This window comes from Pristiophorus japonicus, chromosome 9 (genome assembly GCF_044704955.1).
Source record: "Pristiophorus japonicus isolate sPriJap1 chromosome 9, sPriJap1.hap1, whole genome shotgun sequence".
Taxonomy (NCBI): domain Eukaryota; kingdom Metazoa; phylum Chordata; class Chondrichthyes; family Pristiophoridae; genus Pristiophorus; species Pristiophorus japonicus.
The window spans coordinates 124,378,332-124,400,016 of record NC_091985.1 but is presented as its reverse complement, the minus strand read 5'-3'; the positions used below and the strand labels follow the sequence as shown (position 1 = coordinate 124,400,016).

The 21,685-nt window shown below is 43.6% G+C and overlaps 1 protein-coding gene across 1 annotated transcript in view; it reads right to left on the bottom strand.

The window, feature by feature from the left end:
- plek (pleckstrin) overlaps window positions 1–10,007 on the bottom strand; it is a 90,310-nt gene extending 80,303 nt beyond the window's left edge. Inside the window, exon 1 of the mRNA XM_070888772.1 lies at window positions 9,727–10,007. Within this exon, the coding sequence (XP_070744873.1) occupies window positions 9,727–9,774 (48 nt within the window). The 5' untranslated portion in view covers window positions 9,775–10,007. The remainder of the gene's footprint in view (window positions 1–9,726) is intronic.
- Between the last annotated feature and the right edge of the window lie 11,678 nt (window positions 10,008–21,685).

Here is a 21,685-nt window from a genome sequence, read left to right as displayed (position 1 = left end):
CTTTTTGCCCATGATGGATTGGCTCGTGCCTGTGTCCAGTTCCACTGACACCAGGAGTCCATTTAGTTCAACATTCAGCATTACCAGGGGATAATTCATGCTGAATGCGTGCACCCCATATACCTCTGCCTCCTCGTTGTGAGACTCTGGTTTGTTGTGATGCTCCGTGGATCGGTCCTCCTCTGCAACATGGTGGTTTGCAGGTTTAACAGGATTAGCAGCTCACCTGCACATATGTTGGAGGTGTCCCATTGTTCCAAAACTTTGCAAACATACCCTTTGAATCGGCATGAATAGAAACGATGATCACCCCCGCAGCGCCAACAAGGCCTTGTATTCATCACCCTGGATGGTGGACTCTGAGACATCTGCGGACATGCAGCTGCAGGCATGTGTGACCTGCCCTGTACGTTGCAATTCAAAAACAACATCACTTTGTTCACAGTACTTGTAGCAGTACTTGTGTGCTGAGAGATTTGCTTAGTATTGTCAGTGGTGGCAGTGAATGCCTGGGCTATCGCTATGGCCTTACTCAAGGTTGGGGCCTCTACAGTCAAGAGTTTGCGAAGTATGGTTTCGTGGCCAATGCAAAGCACGAAAAAGTCTCTGAGCATGTGCTCCAAGTGTCCTTCAAATTCGCAATGTCCTGCAAGGCCTCTTAGCTCGGCAACATAACTCGCCACTTCCTGGCCTTCAGACCTTTTGTGGGTGTAAAACCGGTAGTACCTCATCATCAGAACGCTTTCCTTCAGGTTCAAATGCTCTCGGACCAGTGTGCACAAATCATTGTATGATTTCTCTGTGGGTTTCGCTGGAGTGAGCAGGTTCTTCATGAGGCCATACGTTGGTGCCCCACAGATGGTGAGGAGGATCGCCCTTCGTTTGACAGTGTTCTCTTCCCCATCTAGCTCGTTGACCACGAAGTATTGGTCGAGTTGTTCCACAAAAGTTTCCCAATCATCTCCCTCCAAGAATTTCTCCAGAATGCCCACTGTTCTCTGCATCTTTGGGTTCGCTTATCTGTATCTCGTGCCAGTTGTTATGTATGGAGAAAGAGTCAGACTGAACACTGTGAGCTCAAAGTAAAGTGTGACCTTAGTCTTTTATTGCAGGTCTCCAGAGTACCTCTCCAACCTGTAAGGTCTCCTTAAATACCTGTGCTCCAAGGGATTATGGGATCCCTTGGGACTCCAGGGGATGAGCCCTCTGATGGCTGTACAGAGTAAACACAATTTTACATGTATAACATAAACAAACTAGAAACAACTTTGAAAGTTACAGAACATAACCAGCCACTGTACTCACACACAAGTAACTCAAAAGCCCACATTACACATCATAATAGTTATGCCATAAGCTCTGGAATTCTCTCCCTAAACCTCTCTGCCTCTATACCTCTCGCTCCTCCATTAAGATGCTCCTTAAATCTTACCTCTCACCTGCCCTAATATCTCCTTATGTGGCTCGGTGTCAAATTTTGCTTGATAATCTCTCCTGCAAAGCACCTTAGGATGTTTTACTTTGCGCAGAAACAGTAGGAGACAGTAAAAATTCATAGTGACAACTTCGAAACGCAGTGAAAATAAGCTGACTTTTCGTGTGCAACATTGTCAAGTTGACACAACGATTTAACCCATTGGCATGTATGCAAAATATCTTTAAAGAGGGGAGCTAATGGTTTTTGTCCCTATTTACTCCAAAACCACAGATGATTTCTGCAGGGTTTACAGAAACTCAAGGGTAGATTTTTGCCCCGTTGCAGACTCCAGGCGGCCATCGCAAGAGTACACAGATTTAAGGCGATTGGCTAAAGAACCAAACATGACATGAGGAGAATTTGTTTCCGCAGCGACTTGTTGTGATCTGGAATGCACTGTCTGAAACGATGGTGGAAGCAGATTTAGCAGTAACTTTCAAAGGGAATTGGACAAAATTTTGTAGGGCTATGAGGAAAGAGCAGGGCTGGGGAGTAGGACTAATTGGATAGCTCTTTCAAAGAGTTGACACAGGCACGATGGGCTGTATATGTATATATATCTCCTTCTGTGCTGTATCATTTTATGATTCTATGATCTAGCTAGCTGCTGGCTGTCCAAAAGTTCCAATGGGAGGCTGGAACAAAAAGGTGGGGTCTAAGGAGGGCCTGAAAGGAGGAGAGGGTGGTGGAGAGGCAGAGGATCTGAAGGAAGGAATTCCAGAGACTTGCGCCTAGACAGCTGAAGGCTCAGTCTATGTTGAGGGCTGCCCCTCATTAGCATCTGGGCAGTGGGTTGCGGGCAGAAAACAAGGGCTGCGGACCAGCCTCTGGTCTAGAAGACAGTCGGTCTGTGGGGAGGAGTCCAATCTCGGGAGCGGCAGCTCAAGCTGATTTATGTGGAGTCTGGACGATCTCTCCTGCTCCACCCGTAACAAATAAAGTAAAAATGTAGCTTTGGGCTCCTCTTTGACTGGACGGCCAGTTGATACTAGATGGAAAAGTTTCGGTATCAGCTCCGCCCAATGCTATCCTAATATGGCAATCTGTGTATTTAAAGGGCCTGACTCAGGCAAACAGTCCAGCCTGCCAGCAATAGGTTCAGGGGAAGGTTGCAGTGGCCACAGTGCCGGTAGGAACAGGATGGTATGTCACTTCCCACCATTCATGGGATTCTGCTGAACAGGGAAAGGAAATCTCCTCTTCAGTGTCATAATTTTCTGTTGGCACAAGAGTAGCTGTATGGAAATACAATCTTGTCTGTTGGATTAAGGTACTAGCTTCCAGTGGACAGATAATGCATCAGTTCCAAGGCGAGCTGTGAAACATTTCCCATTAAGCAAAATTATGGTTTAAACTGGTCCTACAAACCAGCATTATTCCCATTACATGATTGCAAGGCGGTGATAAGCATTCAAATTAATTCAAAAGTGAATCCTCCTAAAGCTTGAATTGGTCTGCATCTTTTGTAAAAACTGTTCCTAAGAACATAAGAGGAGCAGAAATAGGCCATTCGGCCCTTTGAGCCTGCTCCGCCATTCAATAAGATCATGGCTGATCTTCTCCTCAACTCCACCTTCCTGCCCTTGATTCCCTTAGTATCCAAAAGTCTATCGATCTCAGTCTTGAATATACTCAATGATTAAGCCTTCACAGCCCTTGGGGTAGAGAATTCCAAAGATTCACAACCCTCTGAGGAAAAAATTTCTCCTCATCTCAGTCCTAAATGGCCGACTCCGAGTTCATCTCAAAGGGCAAGAATATATTAAAGTCTGTGATGGTGAGGAGGGATAACTTTGCTCCCTTGATGGCTTTGTGGATAACTTTTTTAAACGGGGATCCCTTATTCTTTAAGGTCCCTGTGGGTATCCCAGGAAGTTTCACAGGATCATCATATTTAAACAATATTATCTGCATTGCTTTTCTTTGGCAGCTGACACTGTAAAGACAGTAACTGCATCGGAGTGGCTATTATTAAAGCAATTCATCTTAATTTCCTGTAGATGTTGATTGATCTAATGCAAGAGATGTAGGCGCATTCCCCAGTTACTGCATGTTAACAGAGGAGCTTGAACCATGAGTGTATAAACAAATTGAGAGCAGGTGACGTTACAGAACATAAGCGGGTACTGCAACTCATACACACGGTCCACATCATATCTCGCAGCAGTATACTGTAGTCAAATCCTACATGTGGAAATTTCAATACAACTAGGGTAACATATTACAGGGCTATGGGGAAAGAGCAGGGCAGTGGGATTAATTGGATACTTTGACAAGGTCCCACACAAGAGATTGGTGTGCAAAATTAAAGCACATGGTATTGGGGGTAACGTACTGACGTGGATAGAGAACTGGTTGGCAGACAGGAAGCAGAGAACCGGGATAAACGGGTCCTTTTCAGAATGGCAGGCAGTGACTAGTGGGGTGCCGCAGGGCTCAGTGCTGGGACCCCAGCTATTTACAATATACATTAATGATTTAGATGAAGGAATTGAGAGTAATATCTCCAAGTTTGCAGATGACACTAAGCTGGGATGAAACTAATATGGCAGGCGGATGGGAACATATACAGGGAGACAGAGGGAAGTCAGAGAGGTGGGAGTCGGGGGCATGATCGGAGAGGCCTATAAAGGCCCAGCGGGAGTTCAAGGAGGCAGTCAGGAGCGGGAGTTCGAGGAGGCAGTCGGAGAGGCCTATAAAGGCCCAGCGGGAGTTCAAGGAGGCAGTCGGGAGCAGGAGTTGGAGGAGGCAGTCAGAGAGGCCTATAAAGGACTGCGAGTTCAGAGAGGCCAGCCGGTGCAGCTGCAGGGACAGAAGGTAAACAAAGAAGTAGAAAGAAATCGAAAGATGATGTCACAGCCAAGGGGGTAAGTGATTGGCTGGTGATTGGTGAGTAGTTTTTTCTTTTTCTTTCCTTTATCATTGTTGTTGGCAAATTAAGTTAAGCTAAGGGTTAAGTCATGGCAGGAGAGCTTGGACACATGTTATGCTCCTCCTGTGCTATGTGGGAAGTCAGGGACGCTTCCAGTGTCTCTGATGACTACATGTGCGGTAAGTGTATCTGCCTGCAGCACCTGACAGACCACATTGCAGCACTGGAGCTGCAGGTGGATTTACTCTGGAGCATCCGCGATGCTGAGGAAGTCATGAATAGCACGCTTAGTGAGTTGGCCACATCGCAGGTAAAGGGTACACAGCCAGATAGGGGATGGGTGACCAACAGGAAGAGCAGTGGAAGGAAGATAGTGTAGGGGTCCCCTGCGGTCAGCCCCCTGCAAAACAGATACACCGCTTTGGGTATTGTTGAGGGGGATGACTCATCAGGGGAGAGCAGCAGCAGCCAAGTTCATGGCACCATGGGTGGCTCTGCTGCACAGGAGGGCAGGAAAAAGAGTAGGAGAGCTATAGTGGTAGGGGATTCTATTGTAAGGGGAATAGATAGACGTTTCTGCGGCCGCAATCGAGACTCCAGGATGGTATGTTATCTCCCTGGTGCAGGGGTCAAGGATATCTCAGAGCGTGTGCAGGACATTTTGAAGAGGGAGGGTGAACAGCCAGTTGTCGTGGTGCACATAGGTATCGACGATATAGGTAAAAAATAGGATGAGGTCCTACAAGCTGAATTTAGGGAGCTAGGAGTTAAATTAAAAAATAGGACCTCAAAGGTAGTAATCTCAGGATTGCTACTAGTGCCACATGCTAGTCAGAGTAGGAATCGCAGGATAGCTCAGATGAATATGTGGCTTGAGGAGTGGTGTAGAGGGAGGGATTCAAATTCCTGGGACATTGGAATTGGTTCTGGGGGAGGTGGGACCAGTACAAACCAGACAATCTGCACCTGGGCAGGACCGGAACCAATGTCCTAGGAGGAGTGTTTGCTAGTGCTGTTGGGGAAGGGTTAAACTAATATGGCAGGGGGATGGGAACCTATGCAGGGAGGCAGAGGGAAGTAAAATAGGGGCAGAAGCAAAAGATAGAAAGAAGAAAAGTAAAAGTGGAGGGCAGAGAAACCCAAGGCAAAAATCAAAAAGGGTCACATTGCAGCAAAATTCTAAAAGGGCAAAGTGTGCTAAAAAGACAAGCCTGAAGGCTCTGTGCCTCAATGCGAGGAGTATTCGTAATAAGGTGGACAAATTAACTGCACAGGCAGCAATTAATGAATATGATATAATTGGCATCATGGAGACATGGCTCCAGGGTGACCAAGGCTGGGAACTCAACATCCAGGGGTATTCAACATTCAGGAAGGATAGACAGAAAGGAAAAGGAGTTGGAGTAGCATTGCGAGTTAAAGAGGAAATTAACGCAATAGTAAGGAAGGACATTAGCTTGGATGATGTGGAATCTGTATGGGTGGAGCAGAGGAATACCAAAGGGCAGAAAATGCTAGTGGGAGTTGTGTACAGACCACCAAACAGTAGTCGAGAGGTTGGGGACAGCATCAAACAAGCAATTTGGGATGCGTGCAATAAAGATACAGCAGTTATCATGGGCGACTTTAATCTACATATAGATTGGGCTAACCAAACTGGCAGCAATACAATGGAGGGGGATTTCCTGGAGTGTATTAGGGATGGTTTTCTGGAGCAATATGTTGAGGAACCAACTCGAGGGCTGGCCATCCTAGACTGGGTGATGTGTAATGAGAAAGGACTAATTAGCAATCTTATTGTGCGAGGCCTCTTGGGGAAGAAAGACCATAATATGGTAGAATTCTTTATTAAGATGGAGAGTGACACAGTTAATTCAGAGACTAGGGTCCTGAACTTAAGGAAAGGTAACTTCGATGATACGAGACGTGAATTGGCTGGAATAGACTGGCAAATTATACTTAAAGGATTGACTGTGGATAGGCAATGGCAAACATTTAAAGATCACATGGATGAACTTCAACAATTGTACATCCCTGTCTGGAGTAAAAATAAAACTGGGAAGGTGGCTCAACCGTGGCTAACAAGGGAAATTAAGAATAGTGTTAAATCCAAGGAAGAGGCATATAAATTGGCTAGAAAAAGCAGCAAATCTGAGGACTGGGAGAATTTTGTAATACAACAGAGGAGGACAAAGGGTTTAATTAGGAGGGGGAAAATAAAGTATGAGAGGAAGCTTGCTGGGAACATAAAAACTGATTGCAAAAGCTTCTATAGATATGTGAAGAGAAAAAGATTAGTGAAGACAAATGTAGGTCCCTTGCAGTCAGATTCAGGTGAATTTATAATGGGGAACAAAGAAATGGCAGACCAATTGAACGAATACTTTGGTTCTGTCTTCACAAAGGAAGACACAAATAACCTTCCGGAAATACTAGGGGACCGAGGGTCTAGTGATATGGAGGAACTGAAGGAAATCCTTATTAGTCAGGAAATTGTCTTAGGGAAATTGGTGGGATTGAAGGCCGATAAATCCCCGGGGCCTGATAGTCTGCATCCCAGAGAAGTTAGGGAAGTGACCCTAGAAATAGTGGATGCATTGGTGATCATTTTCCAACAGTCTATCGACTCTGGATCAGTTCCAATGGACTGGAGGGTAGCTAATGTAACACCACTTTTTGAGAAAGGAGGGAGAGAGAAAACGGGTAATTATAGACCAACATCAGTAGTAGGGAAAATGTTGGAATCAATTATTAAAGATGAAATAACAGCACATTTTGAAAGCAGTGACAGGATCCGTCCAAGTCAGCATGGATTTATGAAAGGGAAATCATGCTTGACAAATCTTCTAGAATTTTTTGAGGATGTAACTAGTAGAGTGGACAAGGGAGAACCAGTGGATATGGTGTATTTGGACTTTCAAAAGGCTTTTGACAAGGTTCCACACAAGAGATTGGTGTGCAAAATTAAAGCACATGGTATTGGGGGTAATGTACTGACGTGGAGAAAGAACTGGTTGGCAGACAGGAAACAGAGAGTCGGGATAAACGGGTCCTTTTCAGAATGGCAGGTAGTGACTAGTGGGGTGCCACAGGGCTCAGTGCTGGGACCCCAGCTATTTACAATATACATTAATGATTTGGATGAAGGAATTGAGTGTAATATCTCCAAGTTTGCAGATGACACTAAACTGCGTGGCGGTGTGAGCTGTGAAGAGGACGCTAAGAGGCTGCAGAGTGACTGGGACAGGATAGGTGAATGGGCAAATGCATGGCAGATGCAGTATAATGTGGATAAATGTGAGGTTATCCACTTTGGGGGCAAAAACACGAAGGCGGAATATTATCTGAATGGCGGCAGATTGGGAAAAGGGAAGGTGCAACGAGACCTGGGTGCCATGATACATCAGTCATTGAAAGTTGGCATGCAGGTACAACAGGCAGTGAAGAAGGCAAATGGTATGTTGGCCTTCATAGCTAGGGGATTTGAGTATAGGAGCAGGGAGGTTTTCCTGCAGTTGTACAGGGCCTTGGTGAGGCCTCACCTGGAATATTGTGTTCCATTTTGGTCTCCTAATCTGAGGGTGGATGTTCTTGTTAGAGGGAGTGCAGTGAAGGTTCACCAGACTGATTCCCGTGATGGCAGGACAGACATATGAGGAGGGACTGGATCGATTGGGCCTGTATTCACTGGAGTTTCGAAGGATGAGAGGGGATCTCATAGAAACATAAAATTCTGACTGGACTAGACAGGTTCCCGATGTTGGGGAGGTCCAGAACCAGGGGACAGAGTCTAAGGATAAGGGGTAAGACTGAGATGAGGAGAAACTTCTTCACTCAGAGAGTTGTTAACCTGCGGAATTCCCTACCGCAGAGAGTTGTTGATCATTGGATATATTGAAGAGGGAGTTAGATATGGCCCTTACAGCTAAAGGGATCAAGGGGTATGGAGAGAAAGCAGGAAAGGGTACTGAGGTGAATGATCAGCCATGATCTTATTGAATGGTGGTGCAGGCTGGAAGGGCCAAATGGCCTACTCCTGCACCTATTTTCTATGTTTCTATGTTTCTACTCTTCCCAAGGGCTGGCACAGGTGTGATGGGCTGAATGGCGTCCTTCTGTGGTGTATCACTCTATGATTCAATGATTCTAATTAAGTAAAGTTCATTACCACTTCTGCCCCACTCTTTATCAAAACCTTGGCAATGCAGTGCGGCGGTTTAAAAATGCTAAAAAAACTCATCGATGCATTCACACCAGAATGCTGAGCGAGTGCTGCACTGTTGGAGGTGCCATCTTTCGGATGAGACGTTAAGCCGTAAAAAATCCCATGGCACTATTTCAAAGGAGAGCAGGGCAGTTATCCGCAGTGTCCTGGCCAATATTTATCCCTGAACCAACATAACAACAACAGTTTATCTGGTCATTATCACATTGCTGTTTGTGGGAGCTTGCTGTGCGCAAATTGGCTGCCACGTTTCCCATATTACAACAGTGACCACACTCCAAAAGTACTTCATTGGCTGTAAAGCGCTTTGACACGTCCGATGGTCATGAAAGGCGCTATATAAATGTAAGTCTTTCGTTCTAGAAAACATTTTCCCTATCTCAAAAAAAAAGTGGCTGCGCGGGGAATAAAATACATTAAACAGTAAGAAAACAGTTAGATATGCCCCAGAAAGTTCGTTTTAGCATCTCCCGTGTTATGTATAACTTCTACATAAACACTGAATAAAAACTATAACTGAAAGTCTCGGAAACCATCTTAAAACTTCTTTGTCTCGCGTTGTGTACAGCTAACAGCGGAACAAAAAATCTGACTGTTCCTATTGATAACTTCCAATCCCAATGAAAAAGATGGTTTTTTTTTGACTGACAAGTTGAAAACCGGGTTTAAAAGCTGGCCGTCAGTGTAGAAGAGATGTATGCAGTGTACCAGGGTCCTGGTATAAGAGGGTATGCTGTACTGTACACACACGCAGGAACATTACGACTATGCAGTTTGTCATATTGAAATGTGACCACTAATTTCTACTGCTACCAGAGGAAAGAGTGGGGAGAAACTTTAAAAAACTAGAATTCACTGAAATATTGCAAAATAATTTGAGACACTTGAAATTGCTTACATTTGCAAATTGCCCAACTTTTTCACAAGAATACGGAGCGATCTTCTCGCTACACCCGAAACAGTTACAGACATATTCCAAATGCATTTTTTAAAATATTGATTAATTGTAGATTATATACTCCTGAAATATTATTTCTTGCAGAAAAACAAATTGCTGACAGCTATGGTAGATCCCGCCGCGATAAAATAGAAATGTGAAACTTAATACCCCGAGTGACAAATACACCCGGGTTGGTCCAGCATATAATCTACCTTTTTGACAAGGTAACCCTCCCGGATAACTTTCGCCTCCATTTCCATGTTGCTGCCGGCTGAGTTCCTGAACTGACAGGGGCTGAAGTGTAAGTCTCTGCTGTCTGTTATATAAGTTACTTTTTGTCGAACAGTTCCTCACTTTCACATCGCTTCACAAAGACAAGAAAAGTAACAGTTTCCGCTCACAGCGCTGTTAAACCTCAGATGATGGCAGATAAAATACAGCCTGTTCACCAACTCATTAAGAGCAAAGAGCAGCTGCCCTTCACAATGGAAGGAGTGGAGATAGGTTTTGACTGTTCCAGTGATGTCGCTGAAAGTGGCCCCACCTCCAAACAACGTGGTGTAACGCTAAGCTACTCGACATTGATGTTGTAGTCATATTACTCTGCAAGAGCTATTTATATATATATACACATTCTCGTTTAGTTACCAATTGCGCTATTTCACAAATCTTGTCGGTTTTATCTCACTTTGATGTGACCTCAGTTTAACGGCTTATCTGAAAAGCAGTGCAGCACTGGGGTGTCAGCCTAGGTTTTGTACTCAAATCTCCAGCGTGGGATTTGAACCCACGCCCCTCTGACTCAGAGGCGTGAGCACGATGTATAAATCCCTGGACAGTGGAGGAAAGGACGTTCTGAACGTGGCCCTCATCCTGATGGCCACCTTTGTGTGCGGCTGCATCAAGCTGTGCACAGACCCCCAGTATGCAAACACCAAGTGTCACTACGTGCTGAGGTTCTACCTGTCCCCGGTGTTGCGAAGGATGGGTCTGGCCACGCTGCCGCGAAACGCCCCCACCAGTTGGACCATGCCTGTCCACCTGTCCTTCGTGGAAAAGTTTCTCACAAAAAACCCCTTTGACCACAAGGCCATAAAACAATGGTCAGCATGTAAGGTCCTGGACGCCCTACGAAAGAAGGAGAGGGTGGACCCTGTCGGGTGGTTCCCTGAGCGGATTGTCGAACTTGTTTGGCAGAACATCTCATCGCCAGAGCTTTCAAACAAGCACCAAGACGTAGCTTGGTTGGCGGTGAGGAGGGCCCTACCCGTCAGAGCGTTCATGCACAGCCGACGTATCATCAACACAGCACGGTGCCCCCGAGTCGGCTGCGGGGCGGATGAGACTGTCACCCGTCTCCTTCAGGATTGCACCTTCGCAAGGCAGGTTTGGAAAGAGATGCAGTGGTTGCTGTCGAGGTTCATCCCAAGCAGCTCCGTAACACAGGACTCTGTGCTCTACGGGCTATTCCCAGGGACACACACCGAGACAGACATCATCTGCTGCTGGAGGGCCATCAACTCGGTCAAAGACGCACTTTGGTCTTGCCGAAACTTGCTGGTCTTCCAGAGCAAGGAGATGTCCACGTCTGCGTGTTGCAGACTGGCGCAATCCAAGATCCAGGATTACGTGCTGAGGGATGCAATTAAAATTGCTACAGTCGCCGCAAAGGCACGGTGGGGAAGGGCCACAGTTTAAAGCCCTTCTGCCACAGTAAACCCGGGGGCAGGAATCAGTACAAAACCCCCCTCGGGCTGTATTTGTAATTTACTTTTTGTGAACATGGAGCACCATGATCTGTAAACACCTATGTAGTGCCATGTACAATGCAAGGTCTGTTGCGAAAAGCAAGTTGAAAAGAAAAATGTAAATGTGCCGTCACCCATTCCATGTACTGAAATGTAATTTGTTTGAATGTACTACAATGTATCCCGTATTGGACCGAATTGCACTTGAACTGGAAAACAAGGAAATGTAACAAACGGAACTGCCGTCAGCACCCAAATAATAGTGTATGGGATTGCTGACCGCAGCTAAATGTATTGAAATGCCTTTGAATATACTGTACATATTATTTTATGAATAAAGTATATTTTGAAATAAAAAAAAGGCGTGAGCACTACCAACTGAGCCACAACTGCCACCTAAGAAGGGGACATAATTAAAGCTTTGTACATAGATAGTTTGCATTATAAATGCAGATATAGGAATTAATAGTGGAAAAAACTGAAAAGAATTGGACACAGACATACGTTTAAAAATATATATTACCAGTAGATTTACTGGGTGGTATAAGGGGTTTTGATAGACCAAGTAGGGAGAAATGATTTCCTCTGGCAAGTGGGTCAGTAACCAGAGGTCATTGATTTAAATTAATTGGCAAAAGAATCAAAGGGGAAATGAGGATAAATGTTTCACACAGAGGGTTGTTAAGATCTGGAATGCAATAACTGAAAAGGTGGTGGAATCCAATTCCATAGGGACTTTCAAAGGGCAATTGGACATTATTTGAAGAGGACTAATTTGCAAGGTTATGGGGAAAGAGCAGGACAGTGGGACTAATTGAAGAGCTCTTTCAAAGAGCTGGCACAGACACAATGGGCTGAATAGTCCTTTCTGTGGTGTAAGATTCTATGATTCCATAAGCCCTGCAAGAGTTAGAAGAGGCCAGCATAAGGATTATCTGAGGCAGCTCAATCCTGGTCCACTTCAATTTCAGGCCCCAAGGTAAGTCCTGGGTGGGGGAAGGAGAATGGGAGGGGAGTCGAGTGTGGGCTGACAGCAGCACACCGCAATGCTAAAAAGCCAGAAGGAACCGTGCTCCTCCCACCTCCACATTAAGGTAAGTTTTTTTTTAAACTCCTTTTGGTAGCAGCCTCCACCAGTCCTTTTGAGGACAGGTGGTTAGGCGGCATGTAGACCAGGTAACACAGAACCTGCAAAGGAATTTCCGGAATGTGTTTGAAAACAGATGCTCGGCCACTTATTAGTGCATTCCAGGGGCTAACCACCTACTTTAGGCAGATGAACCAATATAGCGTCGGATGTGTTTCCGATGCTGTTCGGGCATACGAAATTGGTCCCTATTTTCCACCCAGAAAAGGGATGCAATGTGGTCCAATTTCACCTCCAATATGTCTTTGCACAGAACCATGTCCTGTTAATCTCAGAAACATTTATTTATCCCTAATTCTTGCTTTAGCAACCCGAGGTATCCTTTTGTACATGTAGCTACGTTTCCGTTAATACCAGGCATCTTCATTTTTGCAATAAGTCTCTTATGCGGCATCCTATCAAATGCATTCTTAAAATCCATAAATACAACATCCACTTTTATCTGTGCACTATGGGCCCGGAATTTGTAGTTTTCATGACGGTGAAGCTGTCAGCGATCGCCGTCATTACTCTGTAAAACTGACAGCAACTTCTGGCGTCCACACATACGCAGTTAAACATGGAAATCCAGAAGTTGCTGTTAGTGATACCCTGCTTTTCCACAGGGTGCGCTGTTGTAGTCTTCGTATATGTAATCAGTTACAAATCAGTGATTTGAGAACATAAGAACATAAGAAATAGGAACAGGAGTAGGCTATACGGCCCCTTGAGCCTGCTCCATCATTCAATAAGATCATGGCTGATCTGATCACAAACTCAGCTCCACTTCCCTGCCCGCTCCCCATAACCCCTTATCCCCTTATCCTTTAAGAAACTGTCTATTTCTGTCTTAAATTTGTTCAATGTCCCAGCTTCTACATTCAAAAATCTGTCTATCTCTACCTTAAATATATTCAATGACCCAGCCTCAGCAGCTCTCTGGGGTAGAGAATTCCAAAGATTGATGACCCTCTGAGAGAAGAAATTCCTCCTCATCTCCGTTTTAAATGTGCAACCCCTTATTCGGAAACGATGCCCCTAGATCTAGATTCCCCCACAAGGGGAAACATCCTCTCTTCATCTACCCTACCAAGCCCCCTCAGAATCTTATACGTTTCAATAAGATCACCTTCTTTTAAACTCCAATGAGTATTGACCCAACCTGCTTAACCTTTCTTCATAAGACAACCCCTTCAATTTCAGGAATCAACCTCGTGAACCTTCTCTGAACTGCCTCCAATGCAATTATATCCCTCCTTAATTGTAATGTCCCTATTTAAAAAAGGAGGCAGACAAAAAGCAGGAAGCTATAGACCAGTTAGCCTAACATCTGTCGTTGGGAAAATGCTGGAGTCCATTATTCAGGAAGCAGTAGCAGGACATTTGGAAAAGCATGATTCAATCAAGCAGAGTCAGCATGATTTTATGAAAGGGAAATCATGTTTGCTGGAGTTCTTTGAGGATGTAACAAAAAGGGGAAACCAGTGGATGTGGTGTATTTGGATTTCCAGAAGGCATTCAATGAGGTGCCACATAAGCTCACGGGGTTGGGGGTAATATATTAGCAGGGATAGAGGATTGGTTAACTAACAGAAAACAGAGTTGGGATAAATGGGTCATTTTCCGGTTGGCAAACAGTGACTAGTGGTGTGCCACAGGGATCGGTGCTGGGTCCTCACCAATTTACAATCTATATTAATAACTTGGATGAAGAGACCGAGTGTAATGTAACCAAGTTTGCTGATGATACAAAGATGGGTGGGAAAGCAAATTGTGAGGAGGACACAAAAAATCTGCAAAGGGATATAGATAGGCTGTGAGTGGGCAAACATTTGACAGATGGAGTATAATGTGGGAAAATGTGAGGTTATAATAATAGAAAAGCAAATTATAATTTAAATGGAGAAAAATTGCAAAGTGCTACAGTACAGAGAGACCTGGGGGCCCTTGTGCATGAAACACAAAAAGTTAGTATGCAGGTACAGCAAGTAATCAGGAAGACAAATGGAATTTTGGCTTTTATTGCAGGGGGGGTAGAGTATAAAAGAAGAGAAGTCCTTCTTTCTGTCTCCCTCCTTTCTATAATAAGGGTGTTACATTTGCGGTTTTTCAATCTGCTGGGACCTCTCCAGAATTCAGGGAATTTTGGTAGATTACAACCAATGCATCCACTATCTCTGTAGCCACTTCTTTTAAGACCCTTGGATGCAGACCATCAGGTCTATTAGTTTGACTAGTACTTTTTCTCTAGTGATAGTTATTGTTTAAAGTTCCTCTCTCCCGATAGCCCCTTCATTATCTATTATTATTGCATGCTTTTAGTGTCTTCTACCATGAAGACAGATGTAAAATATTTGTTCAAAGTCTCTGCCATTTCTCTGTTTCCCATTATTAATTCCTCAGTCTCATCCTCTAAGGGACCAATGTTTACTTTAGTTACTCTCTTTTTATCTACTTGTAGAAGCTCTTACATTTTATATTTCTTGCTAGTTTACTCTCATAATCTATCTTCTCTTTATTATTTTTTTAGTCATCCTTTGCTGGTTTCTAAAAATTTCCCAATCCGCTGGTCTACCACTAATCTTTGCAACATTGTATGCCTTTGTTTTCAATTTGATACCATCCTTAACTTCCTTAGTTAGCCACGGATGGTTCATCCTTCTCTTAGAGGCTTTCTTCCTCACTGGAATATATCTTTGCTGAGAGTTATGAAATATTTCTTTAAATGTCTGCCACTGCTTTTCTACCATTTTACACTTTAATCTATTTTCCCAGTCCATTTTAGCCAACTCTGTCTTCATAGCTTTGTAATTGCCTTTCAGGACATTAGTTTGAGACCCATGTTTCTCACCCACAAACTGAATTTGAAATTCTAACATGCTATGATCACTCTTCCTTAGAGGATCCTTTACTATGAGATCATTAATGAATCCTACCTCATTATACATTACCAGATCTAAAATAGCCTGCTCCCTGGTTGGTTCCACAACATATTATTATAAGAAACCATCCCAAATACACTCTATGTACTTGTCCTCAAGGCTACCTTTGCCAATAAGATTTGTCCAAGCTATATGAAGATTAAAATCACCCATGATTATTGCCGTACCTTTCTTATAAACCTCTATTATTTCTTGATTTATACTCTGTCCTACAGTGTAGCTATTGTTAGGGGGGCCTATAGACTACTCCCACCAATGAATTATTTCCCTTATTATTTCTTATCTCCACCCAAACTGATTCTACATCTTGATCTTCTGAGCCAATATCATTTCTCACTACTGCACTGATCTCATCCTTTATTAACAGAACTACCCCACCTCCTTTTCCTTTCTGCCTACCCTTCCAAAATGTCAAATACCCTGAATGTTCAGTTCTCAGCCTTGGTCACCTTGCAACCATGTCTCTATAATGGCTATCAGATCATACCCATTTATTTCTATTTGTGCCATCAAGTCATCTATCTCGTCGGAAAAGGGAAATCGACACCACAGAGCCTGCTAAAACTTTTCATGCAGCTTTCTTCAAGGTCAGCGATGAGCGCCGTCACTTCGCCGCTGACTGCAATTCCGAGCCATGATTTCCCCCCAAAATTTCATCAAAGTAGGCAAGCAAGACCCTTCCTTTACAAATCCATTTTGACTTTTCTTGATTGGTCCACACCTTTGTAAGTACTTTCAGTTCTATCACGGCAATCAGGAACTGATGCAGCTTTATCTTCCTATCATTGTTGTGAACAAATACAAGAAAATCTGTGGATCTCACATCAGTATCAACAGTTACATCGAATCAAATATGTAGCGGAAGCTTTCTGGATTGTTATGGATGATAAATATTGATCAATGCAATACTAATGCTAGAAATAAAACATCTTATTAGTATTATAGTGGTAGGGGTTGGAGCATTGGTACCATTAGTTATGCATCGAATTACATACAGCACAGAAACAGGCCATTCGGCCCAACTAATCTGTGCTAGTGTTTATTCTCCACATGAGCCTCCTCCCATTCCATCTACCTCATCTCAGCCTTTCAGCATATCTTTCTATTCGCTTTTTCTCATGTACTTGTCTAATTTCCTTTTAAAAGCATCTAAGCTATTTGCCTCAACCACTTCCCATGGCAGTGAGTTCCACATTGTAACGTGTGCTACAAGGAACTCGTAGCACAAAAAATTCTAAGCTGACACTCCATTGCAGTGCTGAGGGAGCGCTGCACTGTTGGAGTGCCGTTTTTCAGATGAAACGTTGAACTGAGGCCCCATCTGCGCTCTCACATGGACATTAAAAATCCCTTTGCAGTATTTTGAAGAAGAGCAGGGGAGTTATCCCCGGTGTTCTGGCCAATATTTATCCCTCAATCAACATAACAAAAACAGATTATCTGGTTATTATCATATTGCTGTTTGTGAGAGCTTGCTTGTGCGCATATTGGCTGCTGCGTTTCCTGCATTACAACAGTGACTACACTCAAAAACTACTTGATTGATTGTAAAGCGCTTTGAGACATCCAATGGTCATGAAAGGCACTATATAAATCCAAGCCTTTCTTTCTTTAACCACTCTCTGTGTAAAGAAATTTCTCCTTAATTTCCTATTAGATTTATTAGTAACTATCTTGTATTTATGGCTTCCAGTCTTGGATTCTCCTCAAAGTGGAAACATTGGGCTGGATTATGCAGGGCGTTAGCAGGTGCGATCGGTACCGGATCGTGTGGGAAAGTGTTTTTTTTCACCAGCGGGTTGGGACCCTGTTGTGAACTTGGCACCACGTGCCTTTCCCAAATGTTGGATCTGTCAGCGTTGGGCAGGCACGACACGTAGTGGCGGGGGAACCAACTAAAATCATTAGTGGCTTGTTTACAGCTACTTATCAATGGTTTTTGCTCAGCTTTTTGGATTTGACAGGTCACCCACCGGTTTCTCATTGTGCCTCGACCTTGTCTGTGAAGCTGAATTAGGAGGTCAGTGGACATTGAATCAGCTGATGAGCTTGAAATGTCAAGTCAAAGCTCCCAGCTGATTGAGATATGTGCTCTTAACCATTAGCTTCTTTAAACTGCATTTCCACTACAGATTCAGAATGCTGCAAGTCTTCACACAAGTATCCATCCAGCCAGACCTCATTACCTCTCCCACCATTGACAGATCGCTTCTGTCATCTCTACTTCACCTGCCATCTATTCCATCAACATGGGTACCCTTGAAACTCTTTCACCTAGGTCCATAGAATCCCACAACGATCAGCCCCAACACCAGCATCATCAGGAACACCAGCAGCATCAGGCACACCAGCAGCACCAACAACATCACCAACCTTCTCTGCAATCAATTGATGCTGCACAGGATACAGTGCATCAGCACTCGATCACATTGCTGCCCGGGAGGCCAGGGATGGCCTCACCATGGCCATATTTACTTCACTTGATGCTGTACACCCTGGCTGCCACATGATACACCAGGTCAGCACCACCCCACACCAACACCATAAAGCATCCCTACAATGCCCAAGCCATTCCTTTCACAATCATCACCATTGTGGGGGGTACTGTTATGTCTCATCATTCACTGTAACTCACTAAGCCACTTCCAAAGGTGCACACAAATCTGTACAAGAACGCAAAGTGTTGAAAATATGTTTCAATGTTTGACATCACATTAACGGAAACTTTACATGAAAATTACATGAAACACTCAAATGCCTACCTTTGTGTATTGATAGTTGGTCTGATTGCACTAGGATAAGGGTGAATTTGAGGGGTGGCTAGTAAGATGGGGATGTGATAATGTAGATAGAAAGGGATGGGTGGAGGTGCATGGTAAGTTGGTGTGAGTAAGGATGTGCAGGAGTAGAGTAGGGAAGGCAGAGTGCTGGAGATGTAATGAGAGGCACAGCAGGATGAGATTGAGTGCAGCTTTGTACTAACGTTTCGTGATCCACTGAGATTATTGAAACATTTGGGGCACTGCACCCAGGTCTTCCTGACCACCATCCCTGCTTGTGCCTTCCTCTACAATGTGCAACTAGGCTGTGTTGATCTCCTATGGAGGTCTCTTCTGCCCATGGGAAAGTAAGGTGACCTCCATAGTGCTAGGAATCCCTCCAGAAGTCTGGGTGCAGCCCTGCACCTCTGTGCAGTGCTTGTCAGTGTTTGCAGCACCTCAATGCTGTAGCACCTCAATGCTGTAGCACATTGACAGCATAAATGTCAAAATAAAGTTGGCCATGGTCCCTTTAATGAAACTGGCTGATGATGCGTCATCAAATAATATCACCAGACCCGCTTCCTCTAATTAGCCGGGAAATGCACTGGGTGGGCTTATCAAGTCCAATCAGGAGAAATTCATTTCAGAGGCCAGGATGGAGACATGAGCGGGTTCGGGACCCGCCACCGATGTCGCCCACCACAGACCTGTCGAGGTTCATAAAATCCAGTACATCTCCCCATCTACCCTGTCCAACCATTCATAATTGTAAAGACCTCTATCAGCTCACCTCGAAGTTTTCTCTTTTCTAAATAAGTATTAATTGCATTCTTCCTCAGTGTTAGCTACATAATCCCCCACCGTGTCATGAGCCTACCGTGTGGTACCTTATCAAAGGCCTTTTTAAGATCCAAGTATGTGATATCTACAATCTAAGTATATGACATCTATAATCCAAGTATATGACATCTACCAGTTATAGTGGTGTTTTGTTGTATAATATTTAGGAGGTCCATTGGCAAATTAGTCACTAAAGACCATGTACAGTCCACTACTTTAAATTCAAATTCACTAATTCAAATGATTTGATATTTCAATACTTTAGCACTAAATTCCCATTTTGCTTCGCTTCTTAATTCAAATTATTGGATAACTGAATTTTTTTGCACAAAAATGACTTTGAATTATCAGGGGTGAACTGCATTCTCTATCAGAGGCTGACGTAACCACTAGGTCATGTATACCCTGTGGCGACTTTGTCAAATTTATATGACATGACTAGAATAGCCATCAGTTTAATGTCAGTAATAGGTAAGATGTTTGAAAGAATCATAAGGGATGCAATATATGAATACTTGGATAGGGAGGGACATATTAGGGACACCCAACATGGCTTCATAAAAAAGAGGTCATGTCTCACAAATCTAATTGTATTTTTTGAAAAAATTACAAAGTTGCTGGTTGAGGGAAGCCCAATAGACATTGCCTACTTAGATTTCCAAAAAGCTTTTGACAAAGTACTGCATAAGAGGCTTCTCTATCAGATTGGAGCCTCTGGTATTGGTGGAAATATATTGAGCTGGATTTAGAATGGCAAAGAGTAGTTATAGATGGATTTAGATCTGTTTAGAGACCGATCACCAGTGGTGTCCTACAGGGATCAGTGTTGGGACTGTTGCTTTTTACTATTTTTATTAATGATCTGGATTCAGGGGTTGGTGGCACAATTTGCAAATTCACAGATGATACCAAGATCTGTGCGAGTGCTAGAACTGTAGAAAAGGCTCATCCGATTCAGGCAAATCTTAATGTGTTGGCAGATTGGGCTCAAGACTGGAAAATGATGTATAACTTAGATAAATGCAGTGTTATTCAAGTGGGCAGGGCAAATGCTCAACATTCATACACCCTCCAGGGAAAGGCATTAAAGATGGTGGAAATAGAAAGAGATTTGGGCATTCTAGTGCATTCATCCTTAAAGGTACACAAGCAATGCCGTGCAGCGATAGCTAGAGCAAATAGGGTGTTTGGGTGTATCCATTGGACAATTGAGTATAAATAAGATGAGGCATACTGTTTTGTCCTTGTACAAGACCTTAGTCAGGCCGCACTTGGAATACTGTGTCCAGTTTTGGGCTCCTCACATGGTGGGTGATATTGAAGCTCTGGAAAGGGTGCAGAAGAGGGCCACTAGACTAATTCCAAGTCTAAAGCATCTTAGTTATCAAGATAGGTTAAAAGAGTTGGGATCTTTACCTTAGAGCAACGTAGACTTAGGGGGGATATGATTGAGGTTTATAAGATAATGAAGGGAATAGACAGTTTTCCAGTTGACAGATTATTTCAATTAAACAGGTTAGGCAGGACCAGGGGGCACAAATTTAAGTTGTACAGGCTAGATCTAGGTTAGATGTCAGGAACTGGTTCTTTTCACAGAGACTAGTAGACCTCTGGAACAAGCTGCTGCACTGAATTCCTTCAAGCAAAAGCTGGATTTGTTTTTGGCTGTGATAGAGATCACCTCTTACGGAAGGTAGGTACTGCAGGGAATTTAATGGCCAGAGTGATCTCCTGGACTAGATGGGTCTGAGATGAATTTCCTATATTCTTTTTCCCAACTTGGCCCGGGTTTTGTTATGTGTTTTTTGCCTTTCCCAGGAGATCACATGGTTTCGGCTAGGGTGGAATTTATATGTTGTGATACACAAGGTATCACAATTGTGTGGAACAGGCTTGATGGACCAGATGGTCTTTATCTGTCCGTCATTTTTCATATGTTTGTAAGCCTTATGATTAAGTTCATATTTTGGTAACATTTATAATAAAAATGTTACTTTTATTTTCATGGAATGATTGTAATAAGGTATTCTAACTCTTACAGTCACTGCAAGAGCTCCCAGTAATGCAGCTTTAATGTAGAAATTTAGTGTGCGATAAATATCCTGTGTAATCCTTATTAGGATTTTCCCATGTAGTACAGACCCATTACACTGTGACTGAGCACCCAGAAATGCACAGACCTAGACAGGAGAATGTTTGCCTCCATTCCATGTCTATACTTCATCTGCAACATGATCTATGACTAATATTATTCTATATACACTTAAGAATGTTTAAGATTGTACTTTATTATATGCATCAGGTACTGAATAACATTTATAGCTGTTATATTACCTTCTTTTAATTCATTTCACGATTTGGGCATTTCTTGCAAGGCTGGCATTTATTGCCCATCCCTCGTTGCGCTTGAGAACGTGATGGTGAGCCGCCTTCTTGAACCGCTGCAGTCTGTGTGATGAATGTGTTCACACAGTGCTGTTACATAGAATCATAAAATCATCAAAATTTATGGCACAGAAGGAGGCCATTCAGCTCACCATGTCTGTGTCAGCCAAGAAATATCTATCCAGCCTAATCCCACTCTGAAGCTCTTGGCCCGTAGCCTTGTAGGTTACAGCACTTCAAGTGCATATCCAAGTACTTTTTAAATGCGTTGAGGGTTTCTGCCTCTACCACCCTTTCAGGCAGTGAGTTCCAGACCCCCACCAGCCTCTGGGTGAAAAAAGTTCGCCTCAACTCCCCTCGAGTCCTTT